The following is an 18,813-nucleotide window of genomic DNA, read 5'->3' as shown; positions in this document are numbered from 1 at the left end:
TTCCCACAACATAGTTCACCAAGTATGCAGTTTCAAAATATGAATCACACTACCCAAATTCCTTCACAGGCGCGTTGATGTCCGTGATCGTGACATTCACCACATACAATTTATGTGAATTGTATGTGTATGCCAATAAGTTTCTCCCAAATTATTTTGTCTTATATCATGTATTTTTAGATTATATTAAGGAAAGTATATGTTCCGTTTTAATAACTTTACCTCAGTATTTTTTTATTTTTTTCCGTTATTCAACTAAAAAATAAAACAATAATTTTTTTTGGTGCTAAAAAATAAATTAATAATTAATAATCATATGATTATTTAATGAAAATGTAGGATAGTGAAAAATGGGCTCCATTTAAGAACTTTATTTAAAGGTCATCTATTGTACATAAAAGTTCTTAAATATTGGAATTAGTAAAAAATAACATGGCAATAGAAGAACTTTATATAAAGATGGGGGCTGATTTATATCGACGACGTTTTAGTAAATATCGACGACGTTTTTCATAAAAAAGACGATGAATGCCCTTTTGACTTTATCTCTCTAAAAAAAATTCTCTCAAATTCAACTAAATAAAAAACAAAAAACAACAACAACAACAACAACAATTAACAATATGTCGGATCTCGATTCAACGGTATGTAAACAACTTAATCATTTGCTTAATTTTTCAATTTTTTTTTGCGCATCGTTCATTCTATTCGATAGTTGAATTAATTGACGTATTAACTTAATAGTAGCGAATGTTAGAATTTGTTGCGTAATCTGAAAAATGTCCCCCGAAAGATGAACCATGGCCAAAGTTGGAAACCAACGTTCAGACCACGGTCCAAACGTTGGAAACCAACGTTTGCCACGGACCAAACATTGATTTCCAACGTTTGGCCATGGTCCAACATTGGATTTCAACGTTTGGCCATGGTCCAACGTTGGATTTCAATGTTTGGCCGTGGTCAAACGTTGGAATTCAATGTTTGGCCGTGGTCAAACGTTGGATTTCGTTGTTTGGCCGTGGTCAAATGTTGATTTTCATTGTTTGGCCGCGGATTAAAGTTGGTTTTCGTTGTTCGTCCGCGGTTGATCGATGAAAAGTAATGTTTTGCCGCGGTCGTTTATTGAGTCTCGTTGGAATTCAATGTTTTAGGCATGAATTACTCGTTTTTACATGTTTTTCTTTCGTTTTACGCAACTTATGTTGTTTATTAATCCTTTTTATTGTCTTACTATAGTCCTTATTGCTTGTAACAGGAATCGTGGGAGGATTTTGGCGAGAATCCAATTGATTACAACCCGTTGTTCGAGACTAATAAAGATTTCGAAACGCGTGACGATGCTTTCAATTGGGCTCAGAAAATCGCATTCGAGAATGGGTTTGCTTTGGTTAAAGCAAATAACGGAGCTAAAAATAGGAAAAAGAACGGGTTGTTGGCAAGTTATTTTCGATGTAAAAGACATGGTAAACCAAAAGAAACGGACGATCTTGAAAAGCCAAGGAGGTCGCAGAAGTGTTCATGCAAGTTTCGTATTCGTGCCGTTCAAAATTTCGTGTCTAAAAATGATAAAGAGACGGTGGTGTGGAACATTCTAACCTCCGAGGGTGGTGGACTACACAACCACAACGTAGCCGTTTATAAGGACGGGGATCGGCACTTTGCGGGATTGGATGCGGAAGAGAAGGCATATGTTAGGCAACAAACATTGGCCGGGGTTCAACCGAGGGATATTAAAAATGGTCTTCATTTGAGATCCCCCGATAAACCTCAACCGTCAAGCACCCAACTGTATAATGAAACAAGGAAAATTAAGAAAGAAGAAATGGGTGAAAGAAACACCGCTCAGCAAATGTTGGCTCTAGCGGTGGCAGCGAAATACGTCCACTTCTACGAGATTTCTTCCGAGGAGTCAAAAGAGTTGACTCACATTTTCATGGCTCATCCTGAAGGGATTAAGTTGTTCCGGGCTTATCCTTATGTGGTCCTCCTGGATTCGACTTATAAAACCAACATTTACCAGAATCCACTCATTGAGATGGTTGGTGTGACACCCACGGGATCGTCCTTCTTAATTGCATGTGCGATGATTCCTAAGGAGAATGACGTGAATTACCAGTGGCTGTTGAGAAAGTTAGCTGCGATTTTAGATGCCACCGGAGTTGCGTCCCCTGCTGTATTTGTCACCGACCGGGAATTGGGTTTGATCAGCGCTCTTGAGCAAGTATTTCCCCGGGCTGAGCATTTGTTGTGTAGATGGCATGTGAACAAAGCCGTCAATGCAAAAGCCTTGACAACATACCAAACTGAAAGTATGAGGAAATTTGTCATCTCAAATGATGAAGATGGTTGGTTTAAGGTGATCAATTCTACCACCGAGGAATCGTTTCAGCGTGCGTGGCAGTGTTTCCAACGTAAGTGGCCAAAAATGGTGGATTATGTACGGACAGCATGGGGTCCACACGCAGGGAAGTTCGTTTTATGCTATACAAACGAGGTCTTACATTTTGGTAACACGGCAACTTCCCGTGTTGAGTCAGCACATTCTCTATTGAAGGCTTGGTTGAAGTCAAAGCATCTCACACTTGACTCCATGTGGTCCCGTATCCACGGCATGCTTGAAAGTCAACACTCGAAGATTAAGAAAGAACTCGAAGATGAAATGAGTAAACCTAGGAGAACATCTCGTACTTTCTCCTTATTGCAAGGAAACGTGTCTACTAAGGCCATAGAGTTAATGGAGAAAGAACTTACTAGAGGCCTTGGTTTGGGTATCGGATTGAATAATCGTTGCCGACACGTGATGCGAACGACTCATGGATTACCTTGTGCATGCAATTTGGTATCTTTGCACGGAAAAGGTAGGAGGGTCCATCTCGAGGATATTCATGTCTTTTGGAAGACATTGGTGTATGATATTCCTCAACAAATGCCGAAAAATGACGGTGATTTATGGGATGAATTAGCGAATGATATGAGGCAAAGTGACCCGGTTAAACTAAGGGCGGCCATAGACTTGTTGCGTGATTTCCAAAGACCGGAGGACCAAGAGATTTTGCCACCCCTATTAATGAGCACCCGAAAGGTCGTCCAAGAGGTTCAACCACTAGAAACAGGTCGGGTTTTGAGCATGCAGAAAGGAAGTTCGGGACACCAAGTACTCACTGTTCAACAAATGCAGAGGTTCAACAAAGAATTGGTGATTTCGAATCAGGAACTCCCGGTGCTCCTTTGGGAATGAACTTTACCATTGGCTTTATATCAACATGGGTCAAACGGTGGGGTATACCTGAGGTTTTGTGGGGCCACTTCGATGGTTGGGTGGATGTTGGAGATGACGGTCATTGTGGATTCCGGGTAATATCGCACGCCGCCGAGGCCGAGAGACAGATTATATAGTTATGCGGGAATGGTGTTCGAGGGAGATGAGGTCCGACTCTATCTACGCAGAGTTATATGGAGGTTTTCTATCACCACTCAGCGGTATGTCAGGGTTAGATTTAGCAGTTCGACGAGTTGAGTTTTTTCAGCAGATTGGTTGTGGGCAGGACCATTGGATGTGTAGCGACGATTTGCTAGTTTTTGCAACGATGTTCAACTGGACGATATGTGTGATTGGTCATACACTGCGAGACGGGAAGAATGTTTGGGAAGGAAGTTGCAAAACTATCATGCCATTGAAGACCCGAGTTGAAGGCCGACTACCGTGTGGTATTTTGTGGTTTGTCCTACATCATAGCCATTGGATGCGGTTGCATTCTAGCAGCCCCCTTGAGAGTCTCCCTATGCCGCCACTTGATCCCTCTTGGTTGACCTTCCGAGATCCCAGTGTCGTTCACCTAGAGACTTTGTACCAACATAACATTGAGATTTGGCAAGCGTTCATGTTAGAAACTCCGAGAACACGTCGTAGAAGTCAGGTGTCTGATAGTGCGACAGTTATCTCAGTTAGTAGTTGTTCGCATTGAAAAAACTATTAAGTTCACTTGTGTAATGTAATATATTAATGAAAATCATAACAATTACTAATTTAAATGTTACCGTTATAATTCAAATGTTACCGTTATAATTCAAATGTTACCGTTATAATTCAAATGTTACCGTTATAATTCAAAATAACCGTTATAATTCAAATGTTACCGTTATAATTCAAATGTTACCGTTATAATTCAAAATAACCGTTATAATTCAAAATAACCGTTATAATTCAAAAATAGCCGTTACAATTAATAAATAGCCGTTACAATTACTAGCTTATAAATAGGCCATTCTATTTCAATTTCAATCACAACATCCAATTCTAATCACAACATCCAATTCTATTCACAACATCCAATTCTAATCACAACATCCAATTCTATTCACAACATACAATTCTAAAATGGATCTCACAAATGCACAAAAAACCAGAGTTTATCAAATAAGAATCGACCTAATTGTTCAAAATTTACCAATTCTAATTGAGCGTCTTGAATCAGTGCTTCCCAGTGCCACTGTATGGCACATGCTTGAAGAGCCTCCAATTGGTAGCCTTTGTATAATTTTACAAGGAAACCGAGAAGATGTGCTAACTCCAAAGAATTACAGATGAGGTTGTCTCGATGAAGCATTAACCGAGAAGATGTGGGAGTTTCGTAGGTTAAAAAGTGACATCTTAACATATTTTGAGCGCATTCTCACCGTGATCGATTACCCAAGACTATCGACTTATGTCTTTGGTAGAGCGCAAGGCCAAGGAATTCTATATCTCTACTTGAATGATTTGTTGACTGAATATATGTCTACCCAACCTGAAGAAATTGAGGTTCATGACCATGAAGAAGATAAGGAATCGTCGTCTTCATCATCGGAAGATAATTAAGTTCGATAGTTATTTAATTATGTTATGTTTTAAGTAATAATCGTTTATGGTTTGGGGTTTAGGGTTTAGGGTATGGGGTTTAGGGTTTAGGGTATGGGGTTTAGGGTTTAGGGTATGGGGTTTAGGGTTTAGGGTATGGGGTTTAGGGTTTAGGGTATGTGGTGTTGTTGTTAGTTTTAAATTTATGTTTTAAGTGATTTATGTTTTAATCATATTTTTAAGTGCTTTATGTAATGTCCTTGTATTTCAATTAATGAATGTTTTAATTAAATTATGTTTAAAGTCATTTAATTAAATATCGTTGCATTTACTTAAATACCGTCTCCAAACAATAATAAAAATAAAACATAAAAATTATCCATACAAAGACACTAAAAAAACCATAAAAACATCATCCAAACATACATAATCCAACGAAATAGAAAAACATAAGAAAATGAAAAGAAACTAGTCATCATACACGTCCCCGCATAGTAAGGACGCAACCCCTCAAACAAATCCTCTAGAGTCTCTCTCTCGGTCTCCTCATCATCTTCTTTGGAAGACCGTCTTCAACTTACGACTAACGCCTAGGGCGACTTAGGCTCCTCATGAAACTCGACGGGCCGAAAATGGACGCGGTGTGAGGGGGGATAAAAGTAGGGGTGTGAATGCTCTACATACCAAGTCATGTATCCCTTAGTACACTCGAAAGGCATATATGCCTTCTTTGACAGGTGTCGGAGTTGTATGATGGATATCTCGGACATCCATGTCCTATCGGGCTCTTGCCCGAAATCCAGCCTGTAAGACCCGTTCGCGGGCCGAGACTCCTTCACCGCAATAGGCATCGAGGCGGGACATCCCGACGGTACCCAAACCGACGCATGCATCGATCCCCACTGGTACGGCTCTACTATATCAAGATGTCCGATAAAACCCGAGTAAAGCGATACTCGCAAGCTCCCGAGGACGGTTCCGTAAGGCAACCATCGGACATGCTCGCCGTAAGATCGTCCAAACTATGACGATACAACCGAAAAGTACGAGACTCGCCCTTACTCCGAGGCAAGTTGGCCCAACCCTCAACAAGAGGACGGTCCTCAAAAACAGAATCCAAAGACCGGGTCGGAACCGGGAAAGTACTCGTATATCCACGCCGGAGTAACGGTAGACACCCACTAACACCCAAACTATCTCGGCGCGATGCCATCCCTAGCTGTCGGTACAAGTAAGCCAAACAAGCCGCACCCCAAGCATATGAACCAACCCGCTCAAGACTATCAAACAAGGGCAACAATTGAGCGGACACCCTATCACCACTCTTATCCATGAAAAGAGTGTGACCCAAGAACATCAAGAGGTAAGCCCGTAACGAGTCATGCTCGTTCCCTAGGTAAACAACACGACTCAACTCCGATGTTAGTAAACCGCCATTCTTGTAGAGCGGTGGTACAACATCGGACTCAGGAACTCCATAAAACCTCGCAATCTTGCCCCGCAAACCACTGTCATCATCCTCGCCCGAACCGGCCACAAGAACCCGATCACCACTAACAGGTATCCCAAGAATATCTTTGGACATCATGGAGCATGATACTAATCTCTCCAAAAGGCATATGGAAAGTGTTAGTATCCGGTGCCACCTCTCGATAAAAGCACTAAGGAGGTTATCATCTAGACCGGTGGTAAAACACCCCTTCAAAACCCCAAGCCCGCCGCTCTACCCTAGCCGCAACACCCTCGGTGAGAACCATGTGCCTAATCTCCCTCAGCCTTTCGGCCTCTCGTAGAGCTTGATCCACGACCTCATATTCTCCGGGTTAGGGTCCGACCAACTGTTGAACGCAACGTGACCACCAAAACTCCGTAGGGTGCTAATGTTCCTAGGACCACCAGGAACGGGCTCTCTCAGGACCCAAGAACTATCCCTACTCGGCCTCCTCGACCTATCGGTGCTAGAGGACTCTCTAACACTCGAGTAACGTCCTCTACTATCCCGGCCCAACTTCAGACTCAACACTCTCGGCGGTGCCGGGTTCGGTTGGACCACATACTCTCCAGCGTCCTCCTCCTCCTCCCCGTAACCGCTAGTCATCCGACGGCCATCATCTCTATCATGCCGGTAACTACCAAAGAACCTCCGAGACCTCGCCTCCTCCGACTCGCTAACGACGTGGACCGGGAGTAGGCATCATAACCATACCGGACGTCTCTCGAAGTGGGGGTGGCTGCTTGTGGGCTCGCTTAACTCGCAGAACGACGCCGAGCCGTAACATAACGCCCAGCGGTACGGTCGTGTATGTTAGGCGGAGCCGGAGCATTCATGATTGCCTTTCCTCTCTCATTTCGATCTGCCATCTGCATTAGGAAATTGGAAGTTGTTAGAAAACACGTTAATCGACTAAATATCATATAAAGTAACAAAAATCGGCAAATAATAGCATAAAACACGGTTTTTTAAAAAAAAAAATTAATTTACCGCGGACAAACATTTTTTTTTTTTTTTGGACCGCGGTTGAACAAAAAAATCCCTTACTTGACGGTGGCTAAACATTTTTTTTTTTTTTTTTACCGCGGGCAAACATTTTTTTTTTTTTTTTAACCGCGGCCAAACAACGAAAATGGATGTTTGACCACGGCCAAACCTCCAAAACCAACGTTTGACCACGGTCAAACGTGAGAATTAAACGTTTGACCGCGGCCAAACCTCCAAATCCCACGTTCCACTGCCCTTTAACGTTGGAATTCAACGTTTCACCACGGCCCAAACGTCCAATTCCATCGTTTGGCCGTGGTTTCGCCCACAAAACGCAACAAATTCACTCCCAATCCGATTAACAACAACAAATTTCGACTCAAAAATAAATCCCAATCAACTATATTTCGCAAACAACATATAACAATACCAAAATTTACATAATAACAATTAATTAACATGAATTTTAATAGAAAAACTATCAATTTCTAAACTAATTCAATTAATTTTAATAAAAACCTAACACATAACCTAATTTCAATTCTAAAACAAAATCTAATCAATTTAATCGATTAACAATAATAATAAAGGAAACAAAACAATTTAATTTCATAGTTTAATTCAATTACATTCAATTTCTAAACTAGTTTAACAAAAAAAAAAAAAAAACGGCACTTACCTTATGTAGCAAATGCGGCGGGGCGTGGTGGTAGCAGGGCCGTGGTGGTGGCGATCGCGTGGTCGTAGCAAATGCGGCGGGGTGTGGTAGTGGTGGTGGACGAATGGATTGAATGTTGGTGGAAGTTGAATGTTGGTGGAAGTTGAGTTTTGAGTTAGAGAGAATAGAGAGAAATGGTGAAGTGAGATAGCAGGGGCAATGACGTCTTTTTTATGAAAAACGTCGTCGACGTTTACTAAAACGTCGTCGATATTAACGAATCCGGATAAAGATCTATTGCTATTGCTCAAGTGTTCGGAGTTGACACACTAATTCTCGAAACTTGACATTTACGTGAAAGAGCTCTAAAACTTTATATCAACTTATAAACTTTACAACAAAGGTCAAAAACTTGAACTGATTGTAGTAAGAAGTTAAGATTGGTATAATCATCAACTGTGCAAGTGCTCATTAAAGCTGATGACGGTAACAGTTTTTTCTACAACTATTCATAACCTCAGGTCTGCTGCAGCCTGCAAGTGCTCTCTGGAGAGGAAAATAAATGACCGAAAACAACATCAAAGTTCAAACCCATCGCCGTAAAGTATGTGCAACCCTACGCTTCTATGACAAAGAGCCAAAGAATCATAAATAGAACCATCAAACATCTGACCCTCTTCTCTCATGTGTTCTCAAGTTTGGTGCGTTGGACACGCTTCTTGGTTTGACGAGCGTCAGGCAATACAACCAGCTTCTGTAATGGTTCAACATGCATTTTCATGCGAAGGTAAACTCTATGATGGCATATTGCATACCAGCGTTACGGTTCCCACAACTGTTCTCTATTTGTATAAGAGCGATGAAAACCCTAAATGGATGATAATAATAGAATAAAATAAAATAAAAACCAATTTTCGTCCTGTATAGAAGGTTAGAGCAACTTTTTCTTGGTCAAATAAGAAAAAAAACCAAGAGAATTCTCCATGTGTGTTTGCAGAAACGATAAAACCGTCTTGTTACGCTCCTTGGTAAAGGCATGAACCTTAATGACATAATCGAAATCTCTTCCATAAAGATGGGACGCACAAGCTGCCTTATAACTCATTATCTCCCAGTCACCTGGAGAAACACAGTTCAAATTATTAGCCGACGAGCGACTAGAAGTTATTAATGGTTACACCGTTCAACCCCACTAGACGATTGAATGGAGTTCTTATTTCTGCAAGTGTTTCATCTTCCATCATTTTTCAGGATTTTTAACAAGTCTCCTCTAAGTTGATCTTACATTAACTTATTGTGAGACCACATCACTAAAATGATAACTTACATCAATTGAGAAGGGTGAAGAAATACAAGGGTAAAAAGGGCAGCCCGGTGCACGATGGTGTCCCCGCTAGGCGAGGGTCCGGGGAAGGGTCCCACCACAAGGGTGTAATTGGGGCAAGCCTTCCCTTGCCATTTTGGCAAGAGGCCGCTCCAAGGACTTGAACCCGTGACCTCACGGTCACAAAGCAACACCTTAAGCGGTGCGCCAAGGTTCCCCTTCAAGTACAAGAGTCAATGTTAATAATATAATGGTCATTATACCAGTAACAATATAAAAAAAGATCAGTAACTAAAAAGTTTATTGAGGGGGGGGTGGTTACACAGCCTTAACCTTATGTTAGAAACAAAGAGGCTGTTTCCGAATGACACAAAATGAAAATTGTGTCGATAACTACATCGAATGATTGTTACTTCGTAATAAAAAAAGCAACCACTTTAGTGAATCATTTTGCTTTATTCCATCATAATCCAGAATCAAAGAATAACGAATCTTTGTCTCCATTGGTCATGGAAACAAAAAAGGTTTACTGAATATCAAAGGAAATTAAGGTGGTCTCACGATAATCAGTCATTAGCTAGTCTTATATGAAAATCTGTGTGCTGAAAGCTAGGAAGAATACCTTTCTTAGTTTCAGAGGTCAGAACATGCTTGCTGAAGTGACGGTTCAACCACCATTTACAGCGAAGTTTCCAAGTCTTTTTGGACACCCCCTCCACAAACATAGCAGGCATCCTACTGAAACGTGTACTATGTCTTTGGTCATTCTCGACTTCCTCCACATTCATACACACTGATGCTCTGTCTTCTATACAATTGGAAATCTTCAGCAGACAAGAAGCAAATTCCCTCCATGAGATGACATCTCCATATGTCGCTTCCAAGTGTAAAGATATCACCTCAACCAAACGATCAGGGGCATAATAACCTAAATAGTACCAACATATGATGTGATGAGAGAACTGTCCATTTATAGGCACAAAAATAGATGTAGCGTTCAAAGTCGTGACAAACCATGAAATTGACTGCTTCATATAAACTTATGTGTCAACAACAACAACAACAAGTACAAAGGTAATGAATGTATGCCAATTTACGCTACTCTGACACGAGTACGGGTGTCGGATAAACCAACCGAAAATGTCAAGCCGTTGAAACAATGCTCATATAAAAAAGAAAATTGATCAGCAAATGCTTGAATGTGCAGACATAATATTGACTTCCAAAACAGAAAAGGAACAGTACAGACTTCCAAGGTCCGAATCCTAGTGCTAAAAACAGGGACTCATAATAATAAAAAAAACATACCCCTTTGATGCAAGTCCATGAGCCTTGTCAAGGAACGCCTACATGTAGGGTCCTTCTTAATAACACCCTCAAAACATAATGATATCTTGTCGGGATCTTTGGCTTCTGTACACTCCTGAAGTCGAGCTCTCAGCCTTACAAGCATAAAAATTAGTATGTTATATGAGTCATGTAGCAAATGCTTATGATTTACTCTGTAATGAACAAACTCGTAGCATATCGTACAATGGAACAAACATGCATGTCAAAAAAAGGAAAAGGAGAAACATACGAACTGTACGTAAAATACTCACTTCTAACAATAATTAAACCAGTGTGAGCACTAGCCTGTTAGGTTTACAAGTCCAAGCACCCGAAGTGGAGTTAAAAAAAAAAACAGCAATACATAAAGTGATTGTCCATCACCTCAAGACTTAAAAGGGGAATTCCTCTCAAAACATCATTTACATAAACAACCCAAAAGCAAATATGCAGTGCTTCGCCTCTTCTCCACAACAAATGCTACCCCACCCTAAACCCACACACCCGCAACTGTAATTAACAATACCAATCATACTAGCAGTAGCAAGCATGACAGTAATCTTAAGAGTAGTTGGACTTGCCAAAAGCTAAGATTTGTTGACATCTTTAAGGTGCCTTGTAGGAGTAACAAATAAAGTATGCAAACTTCAACCATTCTAGTATTTAAACTCCAGCGGTCTGTCATGACACTTATCCAGATGTCCAATGAATATGAACCGGAACGCTTATTCTAATTCTACTGTGGTCAAGTCAATAAGAGTCGGGACAACAAAACTGGACGCAGATACACTGAATCCTCAGATTCCAGTCCTCGGAAATAAATCTATTCTCATCCCAAAGGAAGAGGAATCAACCATCTACTAGGGCTTTAGTTTTGGTTCAAGTAGGGTTGAAAATTGAGAATTTGAGATAATCAGGTTTTAGTTATCGTTTGGCCTCACGTCAGTTTTGGTTCACTAAAGAATTGAGTTTTATTGGGCCACGTTTCGGAATATTTTGTGCTCCTCTTCCATGAAAGCAAGATGCATTTCCAATTCCACAAACCATACCTATGAGGCTATGACTTCAACCTCTCCTCAGCAGATTTATCTAACATCTCAATCTATGTTCATCATCAAGCATTCGCATGTATCTAATCAATCCCAACTTATATATCCATCACCAAACATAGCATAGCAAAGCATTAATGGCGTTCTTTTTACAGACGACACAGCTACTTATAAAGACTACCCGAACAGGTAGCATTATATCTGCCAACCTCATCAATATAAATTATGTCGAACAGCAACACTACAACAGTGCAATGATAAAAATTTCTAGAAATTTCTTGAAAATTTTGCATTTATCATATCAGCAATTTCTCAAAGCAACTTTAAAATTTAGCATTGCACTTAATCATCCAAGAATTAATTCCTCCCAATTTGCCAGTTATGACTTATGTCGGTCAAGAAAAGAGATTTTCACCTGTACGGAAGAGCAGAGTTTGACCCATAGCAGAACTGTTCAATCACAAGTAAAGCTTCGTTAACTTGACCCCCAAGTAGCAGCAGCTAGAAGAACATACATCAACAAATAAACCATTAGACAAGTCAAACAAAACCCAGTAGCGTGCTCTTTCAAAGGGTACAAGTGATTTGTCAACGATCTTTGGAACCAGTCAGAGGTAAATTTTATCTCATGAATCAAACGAAGGATCCCCTCAAAAGCTACATGAAGATAGCGATAATAGGACGAGCCGAATTGTCAGATGCTGTTTTGAGATCCCTAGTTTATAAGAAAATTAATTTTCTTTGGTTCCCATTAGATTTGTTTTCGATTATATCTATCCTTTGTAAGTGCCGTATGGCGTTCTATTAATGAATTGTTCTTTTTGAAAAAAAAAAGTAACTGTGGCAATAGTGCAATACAGCAGCAAATACTATAGCATATAACAAGCCCCAACTGGCCAACTTTACAGGCCAAATGGAGAAGGCCAAAAGGTATAGTGACTGAAGAAAGTATATGATGCAAAACAATCGACAGATACTGAGCTTGAAACTGAAACAATTGTGGACAACAGTCATGTCAATACAATGGTTGTGCAGCTTTATATACACAATCATAATAGCACAGAATTGTCCTGTTCTTTATGCTTGATGATTAGCATGCAAGGAAGAGAGGAACATGCACTCTCATATTCCACCATGTGCAGGAAATTCAGGAGTGAGCAGTTAGGCTACTCAACTTGCCATCAAAATTATGGCTATTAGGACAGTTAACGGGGTGGGGTGGAAACCTGGAGTATAGCCCTGGACATACTGTTAAAAGCAGTATGAGAAACCATCTGTGTAAAGAAGGTGTCAGGACTCAGGACTCAAGCTGCAATTATGTCAAGGCATGGTATAGAAAACTGAAAAACTAGTCGTTACGCAAGTGAACGGCGAGGATGTCATTACAGAATTTTATGCAGTCACATTTTGGAATTCATGTTGCCATTGTGTTAGGGTTTCAACTTTCAAGACGCCATTGCTTGTGAAAATAGAGAACATCAACTACAAACATGAAAAGTCAAACTCATATTTCTAGATCTCAAGATGTGATATTGTGAACAACCAACATATTCGGCAAATTTTTGAAATTCAGGTTGTGACCCATTTTACTACGTTTCTCACATTACTTTGATGCCATGATTGTTAGGGTAACTGTGACCTTTTGTGAATTACATCAGGTAGGAGTTGTAGGACCATTGGACCTAAAAGAGTCGACACCCAAAAATAAAAGATATGTAGACCAAGTTGCTGAAGGATGAAATAATCGTCATCAATTATCAGTTGAATTAGTAGATTTAGGTTTTCCAGCAGGACGTTTCAAATTCAATGACAGAAAGAAGCACCAGAATACATTCTTAGCTGGCTTGGTACTGTAAAGCTGTAAGCAATTCCATATATTTTCAAAACGTTTTAGAGACTAATATATGTACTTCAAAAAACATGAATATACTTCCATAAAAATCAATTCGAAATTAGCAGTATGAACACTTCTTGTTGACGTTTCTGCTTGTGGGGATCTAAAGTTTTACAGGACACAAATCATGACCTAAGTTCAGAGAGGCAGGATTATCATGAACTTTGTCTTATTTAACAGTGTTTAATTGTTTACAGTGTAAAAATGTACCTGAACTAAAGGAAGTAATGATGCTTCTGAGACCGGAGGAGGAGATTGTAGGGCAAGTTTCAAGTACTTCACAGCATCGTCATAGTAATCTTTATAGGAGGGCAAATATGCCATATCATCCGGAAAAGGCATTCTAAAGGGCAACAATGATTGCAGACCTTCAGTAGGGACATGACCACAAACTATTACAAACAGCTAAATGCGATTGAGTATACTATCTTAAAATAATGAACACAAACCTATAAACAACAATGGAAATCAATTTCTATTGAGGAAGTCTTTGTCAAAACTTTTAAATGCTCAAAAGTTTAAAACGCCTTTCCACATTTTAAACTTCCTTCATGTGTACTGTGTACATATAATGCTTTCTCTGTTTTTTTTTTCTTTTTCTTTTTTGCTCTAACAAGCCCTACTTTCTTGATAAACCTGCCCATCAACTGACATTCCACTTTCATATCCCAATATCCCATAGGTTGATAGGTGGATGATTTTATGGAGTATACCGGTAAAGTAACAATGTAACATTAGTCAGGTTGAATAGAATTTTACTCAAGGGTCTCTAATTCAGGAAACTTCTCCATTCTTCTCCAAGAGACTACCAGCCCAACTTGTGGATACTAACTTCTTTTGTTCAAACCGAGAAAATATACTCCCTTCAAATACACACCTTGGTCTCACCCTTTTGAGAGGAATTTTAAAATTATGGGTGTTAGGATTTGAAGGGAAAGGAGTAGGAAAGAAAAAGAGGTTGTTCAAACTTGCTATTATTTATAATCCCCACATGTAACTTTACGAATTTGATGAGAGAGAACAAAACAGAAGACATAAGGATGCATCAGCAAACCTATCAAGCACAGTTACACTACACATTTTGTGCTGGAAAGTGTAAGTGCGGTGAAAGATTGCAAATGGCCAATCCCACCCCACTTCTCCCTCTTGACGCAGGAGCCCTATTTGAGACATTAGGGTGATGACGAATTAACCTACTCATCTATCCACATACATATGATACTGTATAGAAAACTAATTACGGCAATTTATCCAAAACAAGTGAATATTTTGACGTGTATGCGTATCAGTAAATCAAGTAAGTCAACACATCCTAACAAACACCACATTCTTATAATATATAGGAAAGTAAAAGAACTAACCTTCAAAATTGAAAGAAGTGGAACAATGAAATTGATCATCACGATCTTCCATGCTATCATCATTTTCTTCAATTGTTTCAATAGTGTTTTCACTGACAGCTTGAATTTTGATTTGATGGCGATGCTCAACTCGCAAATTAGTGTAGGCTTTAGAAGATTTTTCATCAGGCTTCTGACCAAAATTGGAATGTGCACCATTATCATTGACCACTGACACCTCTGAATGATCATTCAAGTCTGAGCAGCTCTCATTAATACTATCTGCATCCTCTTCCCTCATATCATCTAATAACCCAAAGGAAGTACTGTCTACTCCCTCCAAATGCAAAGGCTTGCACACATCATCCAAGTTTCTCTGTTTTATCTCTTCTAGGAGACCAGAATACCAAAACTCATAACTGGCCAGCCCTATGACCAAATAAGCCAAAGGATCTCTTCCAAGGTCACTAGTCTGCTTCAGGCTACAGAACACGACCAAGATATTCAAAATTTAGAGTGCATATTAAGAATGAACCAAAGTCAATGCAAGGAATTCTAATACTACAAGTCTTCAATAAGATCAATTAATGAAAACTGAGCCTATAAAGCTATCGACAAAATGCAATATAGGACACGACACCGCATGTTTTCAATATCAAACTATGGGATCATATATTTGGAAAAAGAAATGTTAAGTGGAGAAAGTAAGATAATGCATAATGTGACATAATGTCCATAATGTATTAACGAAGTAAAGTTATATGATATCAAGGTCTTTGGCAGTAATAGAGCTATCTTTTAGGGATTTAATTTACAGCAAGTCACCACAAAAACTAAATTGATAGTTTGTTTTCGATATCACTGTGAAAACCCCTTTAACACCAAATGATGTTGGGACCTAGGCTTTGTTTGTTGTATGATAAGACCTACGACCTCTGCACAAATAACCCTTGTACGTCACAAAATGTTAACTTTGTTACAATGCATGTGGTGTCATGTGTGATTACCAGCCCAGGTTTTAAATTTACTTTTGGTTAAAATGAGAGGTGAGGAATAAATGTTCCCAAGTATCGCTACTCACAAAAGGAAATATCAACATCTATCCAGATTCAGTACATTGTCTAATAAAATAAGAAAATAGACATAATTGGGTACATACCTCTTCAAAGCATCATTAGCAACGCTATGCTCGTTCCGTGCAAAGGATGAGACGATGTAATCCAATAGTATATATCTATCCTGCCAAGCAAAACTAATAAGCATACACAGAAAATTAAAAACAAATGATGCAACACAGCAAAATTTGCTTACATACAAATTGTTTAGCTTCTCAAACAGTCTGACTTTGCAGCTAAAAAGGCAACAATTCAGCAAGACTAACTGACATACATGCAACAATTCTGTTTGCATCTACTAAACCTCAGAAAACAGTTTCTACCACTTGCATGGCTACATGCTTAACCAGCATGTAATCAGCAATACTTTAACTTGGTCTTCGTGCAAAAACAATTGCTTAAGAGGGCATCCTAAGGACAAGGCAGGCTGCAGAAAGAAAACCAATTCAACACGGGGTCCCAAAGACCGGACGCCCTTACAGTCTCACACCAGTAAGGAGTTTGGCATGGTATTAAATAAAAAAATAAAAAAAGCAGCAGGAAAAAAGAAAAGAGCGGAATAAGAAGAGAGAACGGAAACAGCAATCAGAGATGTAACGAAATATAAGGCACCAGATCTAAAACCAAAAAGTTCAGCAGATTATTGTTTTGAGAAAGATGAATATACACAGCAACATATAATCCTCATACAAACATTGAATAATGTATCTTCTCATAGGTTGTACCTTGGATGGTCTGTTCTTATATGACCTTATTTTCAAAATCCATGTGCGATACAAGTCCTCAATCTTCGATGAGAAGGCCTTAGGATCACTTCCCATGTGTCTGCGAAGCTCCATTGCCACCTGAAACATTGGAACATGAAACACTTATAAGCAAACTTGTTTTTCAGAAGGCAGCACTTATGTCAAACTATACAACTACTTCTAAGGGCAAAATTTGAACTCGTGAAGTGGTACACCATCAAAATAAAAAAAAATAAAAAAATTCCTTTCAAACGAAGTACGCCAAATGGCCAAAGGAATTATCTTTCAAACTTGAGCAATCCAAACATTTCCATCCTCTTTTCCACGCCGGAAAACATTTTTGGCCTTATGAAAGAAAAATACAAACTCAGACCAAAAGATTAGTCTTTAAATAAATAGCGGTTGTTGATAAAAATTGTTACTAGGAAATGAAGTAAAATAACCGTATGTTATGTCATTCACTTCATTTACGGCAAATACATTATTGTTACAACTCAATAACTACATCATATACCAAAGATCTCAACCAAAGTTGGCTGGTGTGAGTGGTAAGGGCTCTCATCTCTTAAACAAGTGGTCAAGGGTTCGATTCCTGACTCTTGCGAATGAAAAAGCCAAACTTGGGAGGGGTCAACCCATTAAATTGCCTTCAGTACCCCGAAGGAGATTGCCCCAGCTGTCGGTAGGGGATACTCCTGGTCAACACCAAAAAAAAAAAAATATACCAAAGATCTCAACTGCATCCAAACATTGAAACTTATTATATAAACTCAAATATTTTATACCTCATATACTACTAAACCCTTTTTCTAGCCTCACAGTCATCCACAGATTATTAAGCTATTAACATATCCATGACGCAAAATGATAATTGCATCAAATGACGCTGTTTCATCATAAAATGAAAAGTGACAACAATTTAGGGAGCTATTCTACTTTATTCGACTATAATACATAACCAAAGAGAATTAAGTCTTGGGCTTCAGTAGAAACGAATCAATCAAGCAAATAAACAATCATACCGAATACTTGAATCGATCACTGCGAAGGACACGATCCGGATGAAGAGGTGCGCGTTCCTTGCAAGTAGCCTTCAATAAAGCACTGAGAACTCCGCTAGCTTCAACCCAATTGTGCTGCAACACAAGTCTACGAAGGAGATAACGCAATCTGATACGGTTTTCATAGCGTAGACTCTTAGCACCAGTAGCTAGAGTGTATGAAGGCACCGTTAACAATAACTGTTTTCTATTGTGCTTCCTTTTCTTCAATTCAAGACGGCTTATCGTTTCGCGCGGCCTTTTTTGGTTAACATCAAGGACGGATTTGGGGGAATCCATGGATGTACAACTGCGAGCTCAATTATGCTGGAAATTTTGAGATTATTGTGTTTGATTTAATTTTCTAGGGTTTTGCTAAAGCTTCAATTGGAAGCTGGTTCATTTAAGCAAAATCCGAATATGATGGTTTTTACCTGTCCGTTGAAATGAAAGAGAGGATGCGTGCGAGAAAGAAGGGGATTTGGACCTGCTTCTGCGCTTGAGACTACTTCTGCAGCTACTGGAGATGGGATTCCTTCTGCCCAACAAGTATTGCGAGGGAGAGCGTTGGCTCTAGCCTCTACAATACAAAAAAAATTCATACGTTACGACCTACGAGGTTCTTACATGTGAAAATAGAAAAGGTTTAACGGTCTGTTGAGTAGAGTGTCAATTTCACCCGTAATGATTAAAATTCGATCTAAACTGATTCTAAATGATGGATGGAAAAAGTTGTTAGACAATCCCTCTCTCCCTCTCTCAGAAAACTCTCTCTAAAAAAACTCTAACCTCCATCATATTATCAATCGATCGATGGTAAGCCCCAAAATTGTTTCAAATTTCAATCAATAGTATGCATATCTATCTTTTATTCAATAAAAAGTCTCCTTTTTAGTGAGAATCGTTTTTCCGTCCCTTATTTCGGGGTTTTTCCATTTATTCATGGGGTTAGTTTCATCAGTAATATGGTCAAGAATAGTTCGTTGATGGTTTGCAGCGTGT

The 18,813-nt window shown here is 39.3% G+C and overlaps 2 protein-coding genes across 4 annotated transcripts; one reads left to right on the top strand and one right to left on the bottom strand.

Moving 5' to 3' along the window:
- The first annotated feature begins 484 nt into the window (after positions 1-484).
- On the top strand, positions 485-4,026 carry LOC141612339 (protein FAR1-RELATED SEQUENCE 4-like). Its single transcript, XM_074431092.1, has 2 exons — positions 485-644; positions 1,256-4,026. Exons 1-2 carry the CDS (start codon positions 624-626, stop codon positions 3,236-3,238), a joined length of 2,004 nt encoding a protein of 667 aa, XP_074287193.1. The 5' UTR covers positions 485-623; the 3' UTR covers positions 3,239-4,026.
- A 4,297-nt stretch (positions 4,027-8,323) lies between these two features.
- LOC141612338 (uncharacterized) lies at positions 8,324-18,425 on the bottom strand. 3 transcript variants are annotated; one of them, XM_074431090.1, is made up of 10 exons: positions 18,246-18,425; positions 17,794-18,138; positions 16,751-16,870; positions 16,070-16,149; positions 14,932-15,392; positions 13,781-13,938; positions 12,092-12,177; positions 10,607-10,740; positions 9,921-10,226; positions 8,324-9,093 (listed from the first exon to the last, which is right to left on the bottom strand). In XM_074431090.1, the coding sequence occupies exons 2-10, from the start codon at positions 18,109-18,111 to the stop codon at positions 8,906-8,908; spliced, it is 1,851 nt and encodes a 616-aa protein (XP_074287191.1). In that variant the 5' UTR covers positions 18,112-18,138; positions 18,246-18,425; the 3' UTR covers positions 8,324-8,905. The 3 variants fall into 3 exon arrangements, with proteins under 3 accessions (XP_074287191.1, XP_074287192.1, XP_074287190.1); XM_074431091.1 differs by having other exon boundaries at positions 17,794-18,121; positions 18,246-18,420; XM_074431089.1 differs by having other exon boundaries at positions 17,794-18,418.
- Positions 18,426-18,813: the final 388 nt, after the last annotated feature.

This window comes from Silene latifolia, chromosome 11 (assembly GCF_048544455.1).
Source record: "Silene latifolia isolate original U9 population chromosome 11, ASM4854445v1, whole genome shotgun sequence".
In the NCBI taxonomy this organism is placed as follows: Eukaryota; Viridiplantae; Streptophyta; class Magnoliopsida; order Caryophyllales; family Caryophyllaceae; genus Silene; species Silene latifolia.
The sequence above is the reverse complement of the archived record's forward strand: the minus strand, read 5'-3'. Positions and strand labels throughout refer to the sequence as shown.